Source organism: Chelon labrosus (assembly GCF_963514085.1).
Source record: "Chelon labrosus genome assembly, chromosome: 22".
NCBI lineage: Eukaryota > Metazoa > Chordata > Actinopteri > Mugiliformes > Mugilidae > Chelon > Chelon labrosus.
Window position 1 is genome coordinate 1,044,428 of NC_140355.1, and position 21,682 is coordinate 1,066,109.

General features: G+C 38.9%; 1 protein-coding gene across 1 annotated transcript; it reads left to right on the forward strand.

Moving 5' to 3' along the window:
- Nucleotides 1-435: 435 nt before the first annotated feature.
- On the forward strand, nucleotides 436-19,920 carry pkn3 (protein kinase N3). The gene is made up of 22 exons (XM_084571729.1): nucleotides 436-1,660; nucleotides 2,941-3,214; nucleotides 5,867-6,036; nucleotides 7,011-7,134; nucleotides 7,236-7,387; nucleotides 8,450-8,687; nucleotides 8,868-9,050; nucleotides 10,029-10,138; nucleotides 11,939-12,082; nucleotides 12,687-12,762; nucleotides 13,087-13,246; nucleotides 14,000-14,090; nucleotides 14,268-14,329; nucleotides 16,204-16,270; nucleotides 16,499-16,590; nucleotides 18,011-18,187; nucleotides 18,287-18,349; nucleotides 18,435-18,511; nucleotides 18,640-18,782; nucleotides 18,941-19,048; nucleotides 19,264-19,344; nucleotides 19,717-19,920. Exons 1-22 carry the CDS (start codon nucleotides 1,640-1,642, stop codon nucleotides 19,915-19,917), a joined length of 2,814 nt encoding a protein of 937 aa, XP_084427855.1. The 5' UTR covers nucleotides 436-1,639; the 3' UTR covers nucleotides 19,918-19,920.
- Nucleotides 19,921-21,682: the final 1,762 nt, after the last annotated feature.

The following is a 21,682-nucleotide window of genomic DNA, read 5'->3' on the forward strand; positions in this document are numbered from 1 at the left end:
AAGACACAGAAACTCAATAAAACAATAAAAACAATCATAAACACATAAAATCAAATACTACCAAAGCAATATGCATATGTTGCATTAATAATAAATGAACAGGTAAAATTAAGTTTTTCAAACACCAAGCTAAACTAATGTTACATTCCTCTGATGGCTTTAGCATAGATGTGGCTCTTTTGTGTGTCTGCTGCTCTGCTGCTAAAGCTTTCAGGCAGCCAGAATAGGAAGGGAGCAAGGGGTGTGGCTAGGTGTCTTTGAACAGGATTAAGTTACTGCTGCTCTATCACACATTCAACCTTTTTCTACAATTATATGTTCATCTTTAAGGTTACAGCAATTAAAATAATTAATAAACAAAATGTATGAAGTGTATGTAGAAAAACTATATTTTCTCTCTGTACCCAGCTGGCCTTAAGCAGATGGATCCCTCCATATGAGCTGGGTTCTGCTCAAGGTTTCTTCCTGTTAAAAGGGAGTTTTTCCTTGCCTGCGTCGCCTTCAGGCTTGCTCTGGAGGTTTCAGGCCGGGTTTTGTAAAGTGTCTTGAGACGATTTGTACTGTTATTGACTCTATATAAATAAAATTGAATTGAATTGAAATTGAATTGAATTTTTGCACTACCTAATGTGCGTTCAATTCACTGCCTTATCCAATCCAAATATGGTCATCTATTATTGTTGACTACAATGGTTCACTCCCTGTTGAGCTTGTTTGCTACAGAAACAGATTGCTCAGTGTCAGTGTCAATTTCCCTGCGGGAACCTCCCAAAGGGACCAATAAAGCTGTCTATCTATCTATCTATCTATCTATCTGCTCTTCCTAACCAGGGCTCATGGAGTGTCCACTCCTCCATACTTTATCCTGCTGCTTTTCTGCTATCTTGGTTCAGAACCTCTCATAAAAATTTTAGTGTAACTCATATGCACTTGAGTTAAATCAAAACCAGCTCTCTTTCGTACATTGACGAGCGTGGCAGGGTGGGGTGGAAGTCAGTTTGAAGTTGTTTCTCAGCAAGTTTCCCCAAAATCTTCTTTCATGGAAAATAATATCCTGTTTTTAGTTTTGGCTTTCTTAAGAGGCGTTTGATTTTATCAGCGATAAAGTAATCATACATGCTAAAAATAGAAAAAAAAGAATATGATATTAGTTTAAGCTTTATTCATTGTATCACAGCTGTCTATACCGTATATTGTACTGTATAATGAAAGAGGTATTTAGTTTTCAATGAGGTGATCACTAGGCTAAAGGCTACGTGAATGCATCACGAGGCTACCTCGGCAGGTGTATTGAATAATCGAATGTGATTGGTTCCTGCAGCGCCGACCTCCAACCAATCCTGTCATCGTCGGCTGACGTTACTTCAGCCTCGAGCTTATTCAACTCATTTCAAACTTTTCACAGGTTCTTGTTATTGTTTCCACGATGACCACGAGAGGGAATATTCGGAAGCCTGTGAACAGTGTTCGCAGACGTTGAACTTCGCATGCCGCAGTCAGTTTATCTAGGCTCGCTGCTCCGTTTCTACTGGAGCTGAAGCTGTTTTAGCTAAATTCTGGTCCGAAGAAACCAGCCGTTGGCAGCCAGAGCGGACGTTGACGCTGTGTGAATGTCCAGCGTGGACAACTGACAGCCACCATGTCAGGTTTAACAGTACAGGTAAAGCTACAGTTTACCTTATTCTTAAAGAGAAATTTAAATACGACGGAGAGATTAGGTTGTGTGTGTACATTAATAAATATTTCCTGTCATTCAGGTTAGTTAAATATAGCTATTCGCCACTTTGTTGAACAGTCGCACTGGATTTTCCTGTTTCTCTTGTTTACTTCTCCTCATAACTCAGCCAGTTCTTCTGTCATTGTTGCAGTCAGACAGCAAAGCCTATCCTTAACCGGAAGAAAGACTGTAATACCCATGGACAGGCCTTTAAACTTCTTCGGCATTCTCAAGTTTTTACTAGGCTTTCATTCCAAAAGGAGTTACTTCTTTTATTTATTAAGCCACCACACAGACCATCTGGTTTGTCAAAAGAAGAGATTTGCCCCTAAGGGAAAGATTATGTAAAAGCTGATATGTTGTTGAAACGTCATTTAATCACTTACTTATGTCAAGAGGTATTAAGCATTCATAATTGTAAAAACCTGCTTGGTGGCATCTATTAATCCGTATATGACCAAAATACCGGGTTTAGTGTTTCTTGTGTGTGTTTCAGAGCTTCTTGTTTTGATTGGCAGGAGGTGTAGCTCTTAGGTATTACAGAAGACAATACTTACAGAAATGAATAGATACAGGTAATACCTGACACTCCTGTAGAAAGTCACTTGCTTCTAGCTAAGTGAGTAACTACTGCAGAGGTGAATACACCAGAATCTTTTTTGGAATGTTTTAATTTCAGTTTATTTATTGAAAAATTACTGAAATCACTTATTGGCTCTAAAGGCAGGTTTAAATGAAAAGACATGTAGTTTATAGTGTAGCTCACCAGATCTTTTTCCACAAGGGGGAAGCATTGTGTCATTAGTTTTTGATTAACTGCTGGTCCAGCTTTTTGGTTATTGTTAAATAAGAAAACGTCCTTCCCGTCCAGTCTTTTTTTGACCATATCAAGCAGTGAACTCAAGCTTTCTTGCTGCTAGAAATGTGTGCTATGGCAGTATTTCTTTCTATTGTGTTGTTTTGGTTCCTCTCACAGACACTGGCCTTTACTTAAGTGCTGGTTTATAATGTTACAACTGCCCACATTTAGATGCTCTCCTCTTAAATTTACCATATTTTGGAATTGACTATTTTTTTTATTGGAAAACTGTTAGAATTCCATTCCCCATATTCTAGAATATTCTCACTATTCTCAATGCTCACAGACAGCAACACAATACATGAAGGATCATAGTATTAACAAACACAGCGATGAGTCTTAAACTGTTGTGGTCTGTCTTCAGAGTGGGAATCTCCAGGATCTGGATGAGTGGGATATTCTTGACCCAAAGTTTCAGCAACGTTTGGAAGATGCCCGTACATTGGTCAGACAAGAGATTCAGCGGGAGCTGAAGATCAAGGAAGCAGCTGAGAGGCTGCGACGGGCAGTCAGTCGCAAGAACGCAGCTGAAGTGGAGGGCCAACTCAAGGCCTCAACCCGCAAGCTGGAGAAGTTGCACTGGGAACTGCAAGAGCTCAACGCAAGGTCTATGACCACGGAGAAAGACGGTACCACAGGTAGCATAAGTGCTGGAGTCTCCTTTCTTCTGTTAAAATTACCACTCCAGAACCGACAAGAGTCACATTTTCATATAGTGACCCCAGAGACCTCAATCTCTAAGAAATTGATTGAGAAATTGTGGTACATAGATAACTATAGTCCCTGGGGTTCTATGTGTTGGTGACCACCACACCTTACAACTAAACTGAATGTGATGTACACATTTTATGTCATCTTAATGTTGAATTAAAAACATCACACCAGGTTTCACTTATGTTCCTGCATTTCCAGCTGGTATTTGGCTAAGTTCCCCAGGAGAAACACCCCCTGTTCTGTTTCTTTCCAACATGTGTAACATGGATTAAAAAACAATCATTCAAAAAAGAGCATTATATAAAGGCACTTCATGCAAATCCGATAAACTAAATCTATGCACCTTTAGCCTGTAATATCTTCCTCCATAGTCATGATGGTAATTTATGGCCGTCTTGATTGAAATCAAGCAACTTGGCACAAGGCCTGTGTTTAGGAGGGAAATGATTAGATACTTGCAAGACCAAGCTGAAGAATCTCGCCCTGAGATAGCCCTAGCCACAACTCCTCAAACAGACTGAGATCATGTAGCTCTGAAAAAAAAACTGACTTTTTGCAAGTGACAAACCATCTGTCAGTTGCTGGCAACTATGGACAGGGGATCTTTAAACGTTAGCAGTGAGCGTAGCAAACCCTGTAATTTGTATATCAATCAACAATTCTTGCTATCTTTGTAAGGAAAATTTGCACAAACTGTATTTAAAGGGCACTCTTAGAAGTGACTGCCATCATACCTAGAACATACCTATAACTGCTAGTAGTTCCACACAGGGCACCGATTAATCTGCACCTTTGTGGATCTGCCACAAGTCCATAGCTTGAAGCCTGGCATGAGTTCAATAGTGCCAATGGCATCTTTAGTATAAGTGTAAACGATGTTATGAAAGAGGATATTATTACACTGTATTGGCTAACTCGGACAGGCCAGGGTGTTTATTTTTTGGCAGTGCAGACAGCAGAAGCAATCCATCTGAGACACCTGAAAGCAGTTCCTGCATTTGCCTTAGTCTAACAGGGAGAGATATACAGCCAGCGGTGACGTCCACAAATTAAGCTGCCAATCCATTCATAATGGATTTGCTCAATGTTCTTTGCTCTGTGTTAAAGCACCTGAGCATACTTTAATTCTGGGTCCCCTTTGATCGCAGCAGGTCTGAATTTTATCAAAACCTTGTCTGAATAGTCAGGAAAATTATGATTGCTTGGGCCTTAAGGGTGTGCCATGTAGGTGGATGCAATCGCTGTCCTTAATTAGCAATAAATACATTTCAAAAACTATTTAAAACACTTCTTCTCTGATGAGTCAGAACTGCTTTGGAGGTACAAGGGAGACCTACACAGTATTAGGCAGGTGGTCATAATGTTGTGCCTGATTGGTGTACGGTAAGTATTTCTTCATGAAAATGATTCAAAACATCAGTGAATTTTCACATAAATCCTGAACGTAGACAAAGAGTATCCAGTCAAACAAATGACTTTTTATGCTTTTGTGTTTGTTTATTCAAGAAGATTAATGTTTTCAGCATGTAGTGTGATCCTCTTGTGCTGCAATAATGGCAACTAAACATCTCCAGTAATTTCTGATCTACAGTGACTAGGGGGAATTTTAGTCCATTTGCTCAGAACAGAACTGCTTCAGTTCAGAGATGTTGGTGGGTTTCCTCACATGAACTGCTTGCTTCAAGTCCTTCAACAACATTTATATTGGATTAAAGTCAGGACTTTGAGTTGGCCATTTCAAAACATTAATTTTGTTCTTCTTTAACCATTCTTTTGTAGAAAGACTTGTATGCCTCTATTCTCCTCCATGGAGCATAGAGGCATACAAGGCTCCTTTGTACACTCCCACAAAAATGCTTTGTGAAAATCAGACTGTGACATTGATGGACTCTAATTTGTATTTGATATAATTCATAATCCTAGAGGTGTACTTACTTTTGAACCTCACATGTAATATTGGTTTCTTTTCCTGAATAAACAAACACCAAAGCATAATAATTCTGTTTTACTTATTTGATTGGGTTCTCTTTGTCTACTGTCAGGACTCGTGCGAAAATCTGCTGATGTTTTGAGTCATTTTTTTTTTAGAAATGTATGGATGCAAATACTTTTAAGCAGCACTATAAACATATACTAGACTTCTAAATTTGGTGTTTGTAGTGAACTTCCCACGCTGGCACAAATGTAACAAAGTATTTTACTTCAACCATTATAAATGTCATCTATAAATTCATGAGATTAATCTGGGAAGCCTCCAAGAAAAGCTTCTGATTTTGCAGATGTAAAAACCTGAGGCAGGAGAACAAGAACTAGCATAGGTGTGGCTTTTCCAAGAGGTGTGGACAAAAGTGATATGACCTTGACTCATGACTTCAATTTGAGCCAAAAATCTAAAAAGTTGCGACAGACATGTATGCATATATAGTATGTACTTTATTTGTCTACAGCTTGAGGAACACAACAATAAGGCTGGTTTTACTTTTTTGTACTTTGCCAGGAAATATGAGAAGATGGAGCATTAAACATAGCCATCTCTAAATCTTAATTTGTCATATATCCTTTGTGTTTTTATATAGGTTGCTTGGAGGAGGAAAACAACCAGTCAGCAGAGTCCTGTCAGTGGGAAGAGATCACATCACCATTGGCCAGTCGAGTCAGAACCCTGAAGAAACAACTAACCATGGAGACCAAAGTCAAACAGGGTGCTGAGAACATGATCCAGACTTACACCAACGGCTCAGTCAAGGTAAAGTACAATATAGTCTAAGTTACGTGCATCACAAACCTTCAAATAGTCTCCATCAGCAACTTGGTCACATGCTTTTCCTAGATGATCTGTCTGCAGTGAACTTGTGGTAAATTGCTGATGGCAACAGAAATAAAGGATTGGACGGGGTAATGATACAAAGAAATTGCAACCATATCCTATACTACTTTATTGCAACATAACATTAACCTCTTATTAGCTCTGGCAGTTTGAAAATACTGTATTTTAGGATAATTGATGATTACAAAAGTAAAGCAGAATTTTCAAGAGGAGGAGAAGAAAGAAAGAACAAAATGGCTACTTTAATATAAAAAATTTGACATAACATCTTAAAAAACAAACAATGCAGCGTCCATGGAGAATTTGCTGCAAAATTAAGAGCATCTCTGGCTCAGTGTGTACAGTCATTGTTGGTAGTAGATAATATGGAATTTCGTCGTCTTCTTAGAGGACTGAAGCTCAAATATGAAATTCACTGCTTTCACCATATCGTATAAACTTTACTACATGACTTTGCTGAAAAAGACACCTTTTGCAGGACATTTTGACCTTCGACTTCACCACTAACATTTGGACTAGCCTACCCAGGGTCTCACCTTATTCTAACTGTGAATTGACTTTTTTTTTGGATGTGAAGTCGTTCTACATATAAAGCAGTTACGGTGTTCATAGACTAGCAAAGGACTAGCAGGTGCATCTGATGATATGCTTCAGTTATTAACCATCCTGAAAAGCTCTATAATGCATATTGTAGATGAAAACTGAACAATAGTAGGTTCGGGATTCATATTCAATAAGAACAGTTGGTTGTTAGCAACAACTAAACCAAAGCATGCACATATACAAAATAAGCAGACATTTTACTATTTATTATCATACCATTTATTTTTATTAACGTTGGTTGAGCATAGTAGTTTTTTGTTATGTCTTCAGTTCTCCCACCTATTTTCTAGGACAGGAAGATGTTGTCTACGGCCCAGCAGATGTTGCAGGACAGCCGCACCAAGATGGAGCTGCTGCGCATGCAGATTATCAAAGTCAGTCAAGCTAGAGATGAAGAGCGTGATGGCACACATGGTAAATCTTACCTCTCATACATCTACAGTTGATCTCTGTGCTCTGTAGTAGTTGCAAAATAAATAGATGATGCCCAAAACTGATATCCTCCCTGTCTTCAGGTCACCCTGTAGAGATGATCAGTCCTCTTGAGCTTCGGATAGCTGACCTTATGCACCACGTGAGGATTGAATCAGCAGTAGCAGAGGGTGCAAACAATGTGGTGAAGCAGCTATCTGAACGTAAGATACACGACCGCCGTATACTTGCAGAGGTGGGTACCAGTAGGATGGCTTCAGCAGGTCATAGTTTCTGTTTTTTTCCTGAGAAAACGACATATGGGACTGTCCTATTAAAATGTGCTTGGATGGAAGAGGTACACAGTGATACATAAGTGGTCCATTCCAGTTAATTATAAGTGTTGTAAAATTTTCAGATATCCCTGAATAATAATATTTTATACATGGCCTGGTAAAATTGAGTATGAAAGAGGGATATAATCTAATTTAGTCTACTAAGTACCCGAGACATCAACAATTGATGTGTAGATGTAAACCATGAATGTGTGTTATACATTGTGAAGATTTGAACATTTTATGGATGAAATGCAACATGACAGCTTTGAAATGTTAAATTGGACCAACACAACCCCTAGCAGAGATCCCTATCTGCTTTATTAAGCTACTTATTCTGTACCAGTAACAATACAGGATTGTTGTTATTAATATTATCTTTTTATTATTAGTTTGTTTGTTTTGATTTTTCAGGGTTATTAAAGATAGAGCATATTCTTAAAATGTTTTCTATTGTGGTGTTATATCCATGTAAAGTTTAAGTATTAGCACAGTAGTTGATTCCCATTCAGAGTAGATACTACAGACTGAGAAGACTTGGGGACTTCAAATCCAAATGTGGTCAGTGTTGCAGATACTGTAAACTAGCAGCAAAGAGGCCCCTTGGGAGAACATTGGAGAAAACACATTTTTGTCTGTTTCTGTTCAATTTGAGATTCTATCCCAGTACCCACACTTTGAGTCTTGAGCACTTACTGTAAGTGCACATTCACACATCACTAGTGAACACAGATGACAGTCTCATAGCCTTATGTGTTGGAATTACCAGAAATATGGCCAGTAGGTACAATACAGCACTGTACCATGGTTAGCATGGTGATTCAGTAAGACTTATTTAAAACATCCTTATGAAACAAAGTTTCAGGAAGACAAGCCATATGGACTGAAATAAGTATGATTTGGTAGTCTTGCTTTATGAAACATGCTTGAACAAAGCTTTAGCCAATCCATATTCCTGAGTGAGAGTGTTGTGTGCCCCCCAGGCCCAGGCACGGATGAAAGAGTCATCTCAAAAGGTGGATTTGTTACGTTTTTCCCTTGAGAAACGTTTAAGTGAGCTGCCTCAGGACCATCCAACATACACTGCCATTAAAGAAGAATTGATGTTGGTAACCTCACCTACCTCCGGCACACCAAAGAAACAATCCAGTGCTCTGTCCTCTTCCTCCCGTTCTTCCCGTTCCTCCTCTTCCTCCTTCTTCAAGCCAGCAAGTCTAACAGGTTGCTCTTTTAAATCTACTAATCTATCTATTAGAATTCTTTAAATTCTCTTGTTATATGATTTTTCATTTGACCTCAGTATTTTGAGATTTTAAGAATGTTTGTATTTTTAGCTTGAAGCAGATAAATTATTTCAATATAACCTAAGTTAAGATTGATAACAGAAATGCTTTTCTTCAGGTCGGTTAGAGGTATGTATTATGGGATGCCAAGATCTGCTGGAGTCAGTTCCAGGCCGTCACCGTGTGACCAATGCCTCAACCACCCCTGGGAGCTTCTCAGATGGAAAGTCCATTAAAATTAGAGCCGGCCTGCCAGGACGCAGCAACAGTGGCAAGACAACCAAGGCTGATGACTTGTCATGTAAGTCTACACTCAAATCACTTACTGTACTTTTTGTTTGCACCATTTACTTCCCTCTTTGTTAGAAAATGCACAGATCCACCTATGGATATTCTCCATACTTCCTCTATACGTATTACCTGAATTTACTTCTATACTTATACTGTCCATATCACTATCTCTTTGATGGATTTGTTTTGTTTTTGCACCCTAAGGATGCCCTGTTTTGCTTGCATTGAGAGCTACTTTGATGGGTTTCATAGCAATAGTGCAAATGCAAATGCCATGCTCCAGACCTGTCCATGAACAATCTGCTCTTCTTTATTCATTCCTTAAATGTGAATATGAATTCCCTCAAATTAAAACTCAGAGTCTTCACGTTAAGACCACATGCGTATGAGGTGGGTACGGGCAGTAATAACCTGGATACGCATATCGGTAGCTCTTGAATATAGGCGATGAAATAAAGCCATAAGAAAGACAACAGTAAAACGTGTCTTGTCATGCTATGGGGATGCTTAGCTGCGTCTTGTACTGGAAGCACAATCAAAGGAAGGAGGTAGTCGGCAGAATAGCAAGGCAAGTTAGAGCAAAATGTATCAGAAAACTAGGTTTGAGGTAAAAGTCCAAGCTGGACAACAACAGTAAACTCACATCCAATAGCATAAAAGAATGGCTGAAGAGGAAAACATGGGCTGTTTTATTTCGTCAGCAATTAGTCCTAACCTAAAACCTTCGGGAAATATTGGAGGTGAGCCTGATGAGTGTACAAATATATCTATCAGGTTTCTAAATCTGGCTTTTTGCTGGACCGTATTCAGAGAGATGAGTATATTGGTTAGTAAATAAATATGAAATTAAGAAAAGTGATGCAAATATGCTCTTCTCATCCCCAGGAGAAACTGGGCTCCTAAGAATGCTATTCTTTACTTGAGTTGTGTATATATTTATGTATTTACTAGTTTCTGACTATATCTGTTTGTGTCTTTTGTGTTTCAGCCGAGATAAGTGCTGTGCTGAAGGTAGACAACAGGATAGTGGGGCGGACACACTGGAGACAGCTTGGCAAAGAGGCCTGGGGACAGAGCTTCAGCATTGAACTGGAACGGGTCAGTGGCTTTTATTTCACTTCTCAAAGCAACTCCAGTGTTTTAAGGTTGACTTGAAAATGTCACTTACGTAGTGTAAAGCAGGACTAAACTCAACTGATTTCAAAGATGGAATCTTTTGAACTCAAGTTGAAGTTTTCCTCTTCTCTGGCTCTAATGTCTCCTGGTGAGTTTGGAGCATGAAGAGAATTTAAGGATAAAAGGAGTTGAGTAACTTGTGTAAAATAGCTCAAGGCTTCCTTTTTGTCATCTTTTAACCACCAGTCTGCTATGTAATTGCTTTTTGATGGCAAAACGCACAGCTGAGCTCAGGGCTGACACTTTCTTCAGTTTAAAAACAACAACATGATTCAGAAGAAAGTGTGGCAGAAGACCTGCAAGTAAGAGAAAATGGAACCCAGACCCTTGTTCTCAAACAACTCACCAAAATCCAAATCCACTGGAACAACAGAGAGAGAAACAAATACTATACTAAGGAGGCTACATAAGACACAAGAGCAAAACAATCCCCACTGTACATGACAAACAACTTCAACAGCCAAGGGGAGGGGGTGTCAATAAATGAGAGCCAGCGATCCAAACTGGTAAAGGGTAGGAATACCAATGAATGCCTGGAGAAAGAGATAACTTAACATGAGCTTATTAGAACTCAGCTTCAGTTCAATATAGCTCAGCGAAAACAGAATCAGTTCAAATGTTGGGCTTTTCTAGACTGAAGGGAAATCAGATGAGTATCAGATAACTGTCCATATACAACAAATTTGAGGAGGAAAAAAACTGTTGAAAAGCTTGCAATAGAAGATATAGGATTAATAGAGGCTATTATTGCTCAACCAACTTTGAACACAGCTACATAAGAATTCACCTGTTACCTGGAATATTGATCTGTGTTTTGCTCCATGACGTATGTAGGTAGCATTTGTAGGTAGACTTATTCTGTATTGAATTTATGTATAAATATATTCGCCATTTATATAGTTCAGTGCACTGGTACGAGAAGCTAAATACCATACGACTTCTGAGATACTAAATCTCAAAATGTTATTTCAGACACTGCTAATGGTGAGCATCTGTTATCAGCCAGAAAAACAGTAACACAAAGATCAGAATTTTCTTTCCCTCTGGGAGCCAGAATGGTCAAGTATGCCTCTGATACACTCTCAAACTTCAACTCATGTAATCCCCTTGCTAATCCTCTGACATTTGTTCTAATCTGGCTTTACCCACACTAGACCAGGATCCCTGCCTAAGACTTGGATTCTAATAATAAAGGGGAAGTCAGTGATTTTACACACAGACAATTTTGCTAGTAATGGGGAGTTCAATGCAGATTGTGAAAACAGTTGTATACTTTCTGTAAAGTCAGAGGAATTTTGTCAAGACTGAGAAAATGAGCCTGGCAATGTCATCAGGGTTATCTCAGTTTGACCTTTTTATCCACAATAATAGAAAGCTGGCATTAAAAAAAACATGTTTACTTTAAGTAATTGGGTTGCAGTTGTTTTCCTTCATGTTAAACATCTCTTAATTAATACACATAACCATTACAAAAAACTGCAGAGAAAGTAAAAGCACAAAGTGGCAGGATAAAAAGACACATAATAACACGTAGCAGGATTCTTGGATCTCTCCTGGGTAAGTCATTCCTACCTCTGAACACTTAGCTGAGTATTTGTAAAACTTACCATGACCAGGTTACAACAATTCATGTCAATATTCTAATTTAAAAGATAAATGAAAGGCTTAAATTGAATTGTGAAAAGATTAACGTGTATATTTCTACTGTGTGTGTTGATCCAGTCGAGAGAGCTAGAAATCGCTGTGTACTGGAAAGACTGGCGAGCATTAAGTGGGGTGAAGTTCCTGCGGCTGGAGGACTTTCTGGACAACCAGCGACATGGCTTGTGTCTCCAGCTGGAACCTCAGGGCATTCTCTTCATTGAGGTTCTCATTTCCATATTTATTTAGCCTTGAAACAATGTCTGTACTACTCTGTTTGTCAGTCAGCATTTGTTGTTTTTAAATGGGCTTTATATATGAATGAACATTGACATAGTTTGAGATCTGCATGCCTTTATAATCAGTCTACACTTAAAATCATCATAAGACAAATATTAATAAGAAACAACAAGGACCAGTGTGTAAAATTATTATCAGCAATGGATTGTAGTATTGATTAATATTTTCATTTGTTTATAATCACATCTATTTTTAAATTGTTGGGTTTATGTGTGGTTAAAATGAATCATTCATATCTACTCAGAGTTCAGGCTAACTTCCACTGAGCCTGTCATGTTTCTGCCGTAGAGCAGATGCGACACACCAAATGGCTTGAGCGAAAACGTTTGGCATTTTTATGTTAAAGTGGCAGCTGCTGATGGTTCTCCTACACACTTGGAAGAACAGCCAAGGATTGGTGTCCAGTTGTTTGCTGTGTACAACCCTACTGCTAGAAGACACTAAATCTGACACACTGGTCCTTTAAGTTTAGAGCCTAGTGCTAAACATAATTGCTGTTCCCATACTGAACATGCTTGTTCATTTTCAGGTGACATTTCTCAATCCTGTCATTGAGCGGCGCTCCAAACTCCAGAGGCAGAGGAGAATTTTCCCTAAAGAAAAAGGTGGCAAAATTTATCAGGACTGTATTACATCAGTTCATTTTTCAGATTACTCATTTGTTGATTTAAATTGTTTTACCATTGCTAGTTCCAGAATTTGTGTTAGGCATACACAGATACTGTTCCTGAATCTAATTTTCCAACCGTGATATTTCAGGTTTATGACGTATGTTTGGTGTCATAAATGAATCCAAAGAAAATGCACACAATTTAGAACTAAAATCTGACGCTTACACATGCTCTTGTGTGCCATTGTTAAAAAATATTACATGAAAGCCACTGGAAGTCATTCATTTTACACAGCTGAGACTAATTTTCACCACACAGGGAAGGACTTCCTGCGTGCTGCCCAGATGAACATGAACTTTGCCACTTGGGGTCGTTTGATGATGAGCATCCTGCCTCCTTGCAGCTCCCTGGAGCCATTGAGCCCTCCATTAGCAGGCACTAACACTGGCCCTACATCATCCATCACTTCTCCAGTGCGGTAAGGCTCTGTGGTGTCTGTAGACACTTTGACCTAGAAACATCTATTTGTCACATCCATTGAAGCGAAGTTACAAAAGTGAACCATTAACTTCTCTGCTCATCTTTCTGTGGTGACTTGAGGCTATTTTTCAACCCTTGCATGTTATCCTAGACTAGAGAGAATGTGACTTCAGTGGAGGGCTGATGGTAACATTATACTGTCTTGGAGTCAGTTTTGAGAGAGGTCAGAGTGGTTGTGTAATAACAGTATCTAACTTTATTAAAGGATAACTATGGCAAAATGTCCAAGTCCAAATCAACAATATCTATCTTGCTACAGATTATGTGTTTCCTTTTTACTCCATTGTTGTACAAAAACTATTATCATGACTAAGCCACACATTCCTTTATTACTATGGACACAGAAAAGAGAGAGGAGAGAGCAGCAGGAAGAAGGAGATAAAAAATAGATCTGTCATAGATATGTACATACATACATACATTGTGATACAAATACAAGATACAGCTGATGATGTTGGAGGTTGATAATGAATATAAATAAAGCTGTTAGTGCCAGTAGTAGGTCTGTGAAGGTACTACCTAAGGTACCTACTTAAGATCTTTTGGGAAATCCAGTGCGCATCACAGTAGCTAGTCTGCAATAGTAAGACCAGCAAGTAAAACCAAGTAATGTTTAAGTAAAACTAAAATCGCTGTAGAATGCTGACTGTGTAATGAACTGTTTATTTATTTATTTGTTTTACTTTTTCAGAGAACCTACTGTATTAAATCTGAATTTTGCTGAAGATTCACCAGGTAGATCTCCACATCGTACAAGAAAAAATATGAAAGACTCTCCTCTGGTAAGAAGTCTGGCTGTCTGAGTGACAAATACTTAAGCTAGATGGCTGATTGCAGAGACTATTTACTTTGTGTAATGTGTAAAGATCAGTTCATAATGTATTGCATTTCCATCCCCCGTGCTTCTGTTTTTTGTCTTTTCTGCTGATGTGTTGTGTATTTGTTTTTCTTGAAAACAGTCTCCTGGAGAGAACAAGAGCCCAAAGCCCAAGAGACAACCATCTGTTCATCCACGTCCACAGTAAGTCAGCATGAATGTATATTTTTTTGGTTGTTTTGTGTACTTCTATATACATACTGTATGTACACGATATTGCCAAAAGTATCAGGAGTAAAGTTCAGGAGTCCCAATCGCTTCCATGTCCACAGGTGTATAAAATCAAGCACCTAGGCATTCTCTGGAGTGACAAATCATGCTTCTCCATCTGGCAATCTGATGGATGAATCTGGGTTTGGCGGTTGCCAGGAGATCGGTACTTGTCTGACTCCATTGTGCCAAGAGTGAAGTTTGGTGGAGGGGGGATTATGGTGTGGGGTTGTTTTTCAGGAGCTGGGCTTGGCCCCTTAGCTTGGCCCCTTAGTTCCAGTGAAAGGAACTCTGAATGCTTCAGCAGACCAAGAGATCTTGGACAATTCCATGCTCCCAACTTTGTGGGAACATTTTGGGGATGAACCCTTCCTGTTCCAGCATGACTGAGCACCAGTGCACAAAACAAGGTCCATAAAGAGATGGATGAGTGTGGAAGAACTTGACTGGCCTTCACAGAGTCCTGACGTCAACCCGATAGAACACCTTTGGGAGGAATTAGAGTGAAGACTATGAGCCAGGCCTTCTCGTTCAACATCAGTGTCTGACCTCACAAATGCCCTTCTGGAAGAATGGTCAAAAATTCCCGTAAACACACTCCTAAACCTTGTGGAAAGCCTTACCAGAAGAATTGAAGCTGTTATAACTGCAAAGAGTGGGCCGACATCATAGTAAACCCTATGGATTAAGAATGGGATGTCACTTAAGTTCATATGTGTGTAAAGGCAGATGAGCGAATACTTTTGGCAATATAGTATATAGCAAGATATCCAGTCTTCATGGCCTGCAGTTATCCACACTTTTTTGTTTCTCCTCAAGCAGAAAGGTCCTTCCATATGAGCTGGGTTCAATTCAATTCAATTCAATTCAATTTTAGTTATATAGCGTCAATAACAATACAAATCGTCTCAAGATGCTTTACAAAACCCAGCCTGAAACCCCCAGAGCAAGGTTTCTTCCTGTCAAAGGGAGTTTTTCTTTGCCACCATTGTCTTCATGCTTGCTCTTGAGATTTCAGACCTTCTATAAAGTGTCTTGAGACAGTTTGTATTGATACTGACGCTATACAAATAAAATTGAATTGAATAAGCAGAAATGAGACATACAATTAACTGTTCTCAGTTATGGCTGACATTTAAGTAAAGAGATAAAAGTTATCCGCAGATAATGTTCTGCAACTGTGTAATATCTGCACACCTCTCTTTTGCAGCCAAAAGGATGTCTCTCTTCACAGTAATATGTGTGATTTTGTAACTCCATTACTGGTCAGCATCTTAAAAGTAAGAAAAGAGTGAACATGCTACTTTTGTCTAATGCTGTCTGAGTCAGTTTGACAAGCATGTACACACAGTACAGCGTCATCTCTTACCTTTCTTGTTTTTAAGCAGACATGGCCCTTCTCTGCCTCTGATGAAAAGGGTGATTAAGATAGAGAGTGAGCTGAAGGATGTTTAAGTTGTTTATATTTTTAAGAATGGAATAGGTTTGTAATACCTTCAGATTCACTTTTAGGTATTTCAATACCAAATATGTTCAGTTGAATTGGAAGATCAGAACTTCTGATTAACTGTTGATCTATGAAAATGAATTAAGCTTCAGATATTGCGCTGGCCTCTCCTTTACGTTTTTATTTAAGGTAATACATTTTTTCAGTGAAATGTCCTGCAACAATTGTCTGTTTGAAACAAAAAAAGGTAATTTAGTATTTTGGCTTGTTAAAAATATGCTTAGCTGATTTATACACCAGCACATTTGCTTAGTAAGTTAAATTTGGAGTGCATGTGTACATTCATGTTTTCATGTTACAGGGATGAAGTACTTCAAAGCGGAGACTTTAAGTGGATATCAGTCCTGGGAAGAGGTCACTTTGGAAAGGTATGTAAATACATTACTGTCCTATACTTTTGCACTGTACTTGAAGAAATGCCAGAAGCAGCATTTCTAAATTATGTTAAGAGGCCCAGGTGATCTCTTAGAACCTTTGTTACGTGTCATTCAGCATCTCTTTCTTTATTCATTTTCTACCAGCTCACTTCTCTAGAGTAAGGGTGAAAATATGAAGCTTGATGTGAATTGAACATTACATGTTTTAACTGATTCAAGGTGCTGCTAGCAGAGTACAAGAAGTCAGGAAAACTGTACGCCATCAAAGCTCTGAAGAAAGGAGACATTGTGACACGTGATGAAGTTGACAGGTAAGAAATACCTAAACTAGCTGAATTAATATTGATTATACTGTATTACCTCTACACTGCTGTGATCCTAGTTTGATAGAATTATTATCCATGTTCTGCTCCCATGCCTGCAGAATATTTTTATTTTTATTTTTATTTAAATATAAAACAGAACTTAAAGCGGCTTGAACCTTTCCCTAACATAGCTGCTAACATCTTGGTGCAAGATACCACAGCACACATTCAGAGGTTTAGTGTCCATGCCTTGACACGTCGTGGCAAAAGTGGGACCTACACAATATTAGGCAGGTGGTAATGGATAATGTTATGGCTGATTGATGTATAATGCACCTTTCTTTCAAACATGAAGCCCAAAGTTCTTAATCTACAAGAGGTAAAGACAATATAACTTTAAGTCTATCACCCTACAAGAAAAGATGTAATAAATATCAGTGCTAAGATAATATTAGATAAAAAACTGTAGAAATACCAAGAAAGCAGAGATGAACCATTTCTCTCTGACCACAAAAGACACATATAGTGTTTAATTCTTAGTAAGGACTAGTAAGTAAGTGACAACACCATTACTACAACACACCAGGGCTGTGCCTTAAGCAGTGGAGTAATATGACTCTAAACAACTAGTGATAAAAGCATGAATGAGAATGTTTCCAATGCAGTATTTCCAAGATGAAAAAGAGATGTTTAAATGACCTCATTAAGGTGAGAATTAAAATTAAATCAGTTTAAAATCCCAAGGTGTTTGTTTTTTCATCTGTCTGTCAGACAAGCAAGCATGTAGTATACTGGGGTCATTTTGCAATACAGATATATAGAATTGTATATCGTCAGCATAAAAAAGGAAATTGTCATGATGATAGATAGTAGTAAAAAAGTGGCCTATACAATGAAAACAAAACCGGCCAGAGAATACTTCCTTAAGGAATACCATATTTAATGCCTTGAACCTCTGATATATGAGCACTGGCTGTTATCACAGGCAAAAAACTGCTTACCAGAGAAATAAGACTGAAACTATGCTAGAATATAGTCTTTGAGAAATGTGCTTGGCTCTCTTTCCTAACCCTTTTGTTGAAATGCCCTTATTTATGCAGTATATTTATGAATGTGTACATGCTGAACAAGAATGAGGCAAGCAACAAGACCCAGAAAATCTAAGGCCCTCAAATCAGTATGGTCATGAAAATGAACATTACCAATTTACAGACTAAGTTTTAAGAATCAATTTACTCTTACTGACAGTTACAATAAATGTGACTCAGCTTTAGCAAATGATTTCTTTCAGTTATTGAGCTAAAAAGGCACAGTTCATGTATAATTGTTACAATGTGAATGTCTTCCGCTAAAACATAAGTACAGATCTTTCTCAAAATTAGTAATGCAGTATGTCATCACTCTTAATGTTCGTGTTTGTGTTCAGCCTCATATGTGAAAAGAGGATATTTGAAGTGATCAACGCCTCACGACACCCTTTCCTGGTGAACCTGCACGGCTGCTTCCAGACTTCAGACCATGTGTGCTTTGTGATGGCCTACTCACCTGGAGGAGATCTCATGACACACATTCACACCAACATCTTCACTGAGAAACAGACCCGGTGAGCACACATGGCCCTCTGTGAACTAGAGTTTCACTAACACAGAAGCAGCAATCCAGGATGTTGATGTTATTTCCTTTATGTCTTCTCTGTTTTAAGATTTTACTCCTCTTGTGTGCTGCTGGGTCTGGAGTTTCTTCACCAAAACAAAATAGTTTACAGGTGAGTCCTTTCATATACTGTACCTATTTGTTGCAGGTTGGGAGCATGCAGCATAGTGTATTATTTGTGTGTTTTTGTGTCTCAGGGATCTGAAGCTGGATAATCTACTAATGGATGCAGATGGCTTTGTAAAGATAGCAGATTTTGGCTTGTGCAAAGAAGGTAGGTAAATTCATCTTATGTCATTTCAGTGTCATTTAAACAATTGGCAACAGGGTCTGAGTGTGTAATCTCTATGCACCCGTGTAGCCTGTAAAGATACAAATAAAAACCCACCTTACTGTGTTTAGGGATGGGCCATGGGGATCGCACATCAACGTTCTGTGGCACACCAGAGTTTCTGGCTCCAGAGGTGTTAACAGACAACAACTACACCCGGAGTGTGGACTGGTGGGGCCTGGGGGTCCTCATCTATGAGATGATGGTGGGGGAGGTCAGTATAAACCATTGAATGTAAGCATAGTCACAGTGGATGTTTGTATTGGAACCAGTTTGAAGACCAGAGTTGCCTCTTATATTTGGCACCATCTTTTCCACACACCTCTCAGCTTTTGGATATTTCATGGGCACTGTATTGAACTTCTTTTTCAGTCTCCTTTCCCCGGTGATGACGAGGAAGAAGTGTTTGACAGCATTGTCAACGATGAAGTGCGCTACCCTCGTTTCCTCTCTCCTGAGTCTGTGTCCCTCATTCAAAAGGTTGGCTGTTTGTCAAATGTCTGAGGTCTTCTGTTGAGTTTCCTTGTGGTCTCTTCAGAACATGTAATCATGACATAAAGTACATTATGCTTAAAAATTGACCACGTCTTTCAGTCACATCACTGCATGTTAATTACAGGCATTTAATTGATCTGAATATTGTCTGACTTGTTGTATTGACTCCTCCCCCCTCCATTGCGCTCACAATGTTTCAGCTGCTGCAGAAGGATCCTGACAAGAGACTAGGAGCAGGACCGGAGGATGCCTCACAGATCAAAAGACACAAGTTCTTTCAGGTCATTATCTTATGAAGCACTACAACCACATCAGCGTATGTCTGGTATAGACTAAAAGATGGAATTATCTGAAATCAAATTAATATAGCTGAAATGTCATCCCCCCCGCGACCCTTAACAGGAATAAGTGGGTACAGAAGATGAATGAATGAATGAAATGTCATTCCAAAAGTAAAATATGATAGCAGTTGAAATGTCAGCGAATAGGAGATGAAAGCAGATCACTTGTATGACTTCTGTCTATTTTGAGTGAGTTGTTGTTCCTCACTGTTAACATTAATATCTGCTGTGGAAAAGGCCAGTTTTAAGTGATGCCACTGCATTCTGAATCAAATATAATTTTCTCTTGTGCACCGTTTTGTCTGTTTCCAGGGAATGGACTGGAACGCTCTCCTGGCTAAGAAGGTGAAGCCTCCCTTCCTGCCGGTCATTAGAGCACCGCATGACGTCAGCAACTTTGACGAGGAGTTCACTCATCTCAAACCAGTCCTCAGCCTCCCACGTACACCCTGCACCCTCACTGCTGAGCAACAAGAAATCTTTGCTGACTTTGACTTCTCTTTCATGAGTTGACCAAAAAGGATTCACTCTCCGCCCGAAAAATACTACAGTCCTGCCTTTTCCATTTACACATGACCTCTGTTACCTTTTTACTGCAGCACATTACCAAGTCATACAGATACTTCTCTGCCCAGGAATATCTGCCATTTACCTTTTAACATATTTTGCCTGTGTCATATGTATATTGAAGTGTTCTATGCTGCTTGTCAGCTAACCAGTGAGGTCTTTCCATGAGGTGATTTTTATAAATGAACGCCGTTATCCTCCTCTCACTCTAAAGTTGCACTTTGTAAATATTTGTGATCTTAAAGAAATGTGTTGTTTACCTGTAATGCTGAAAATAGCCAAATCCTTAATTCTGCTAGATATTTCCCAGTCAATATCAGGATATCTGAAATTACGCTATCATGAAAATTATGCTTGAATATAACAAACCAGCCGATATGAAATGTGTAAGCTCCATGAAGGCAAATCTTAATGAATAAATTTATAATTGCTGGACTTTGACCAGGAAACTCTTGAAACATTTATTCACTGATGTATACAGTATTTTCAAAACAGTAAAAAAACATTGCATGACAGTATTGCATATAATTCAGAAGTACACATTACAACATTTTAAAAACCAGAGCTCTATCTGAGGACTCGGTCTAATTGTCCACCACAACTGTAGTATATTGAAATCGCCATCACATTTATTGCTGTCTTACAGGGTTACTATTGCACAGGGGAAAGCTCAAATGGAAATGGACCAAAGTATTGCACTCTGTCTACTTAGTGTTCCACAGAATTCTTCCAGTCACGCAGTTAAAACAGTCATACAAAACTCTAAAGACATTTTCTGGTTCAAAATAGTTTAAAAAAATATGTACAATATAAAAAAGCTTGAAACGCTGTCCGTTGAAATTAAAAACATTTTGTACATCATGGATTAAATGGTGGAAATAATACAGCTCAGATATCAAACTCTCACTTGGACTAATTAGAGACAAAAGCTGCTGAAGCAAGTGGACCCTGTCAAACCTCACAGTAAATAATTCATCACATGACACAATGACATAATGAAATGAAAAAAGGTGCAATTTTTGTGAATCAGGATCTGATGGGAACCGTACCACTACAGAGACAGGATTGTCTGGATTGTCTACACATGCAGTTATTTCTGTAGTAACTTGTTAATGCAATGTTTGACTCGCACTGTAAACTTCACAACTCCATAACAGTCCATCAGTCATGTTTAAAGGTGAGACCAGGAGTTTTCCAATCATGTAACTACTCTTCACATAAATGATTCAGTAGAGTGTCAAGTGAGATGTAGGGAGTGGGTGACTTCATTCAGGGCTGCAACATGCATACAGATGACGTGGGTAACCTTCTGGCGTAAACAATTGTTAGAATACAGAGAAATGCTGGTTAATAGGATCAGGTGGCTCATTCAGGGGACACACAACACATGCACATCTCTTAAGAGTCATTAGTTGGGAATAAAAGGAACAAAATGGAAATGTGGAATGTAATAACATGAAAATGACGCAAGCAAACAGTCCAGTGCAGTGCTGGACCACTGAAAAGGGAAGAAGGGAAATGTTGCTGAGTTATGGCACAACAACACAAGTGCCTATGTACCTGCCCACACACCAATCAGGCATAACATTATGACCACCTTCCTAATATTGTGTAGGTCTCCCTTGTGCCTCCAAAACAGTTGTGACTCATCAGAGAATGGACATGGGCCTTCTGAGGGTGTCCTGTGATGTCTGTGTTGACGGACCAATAG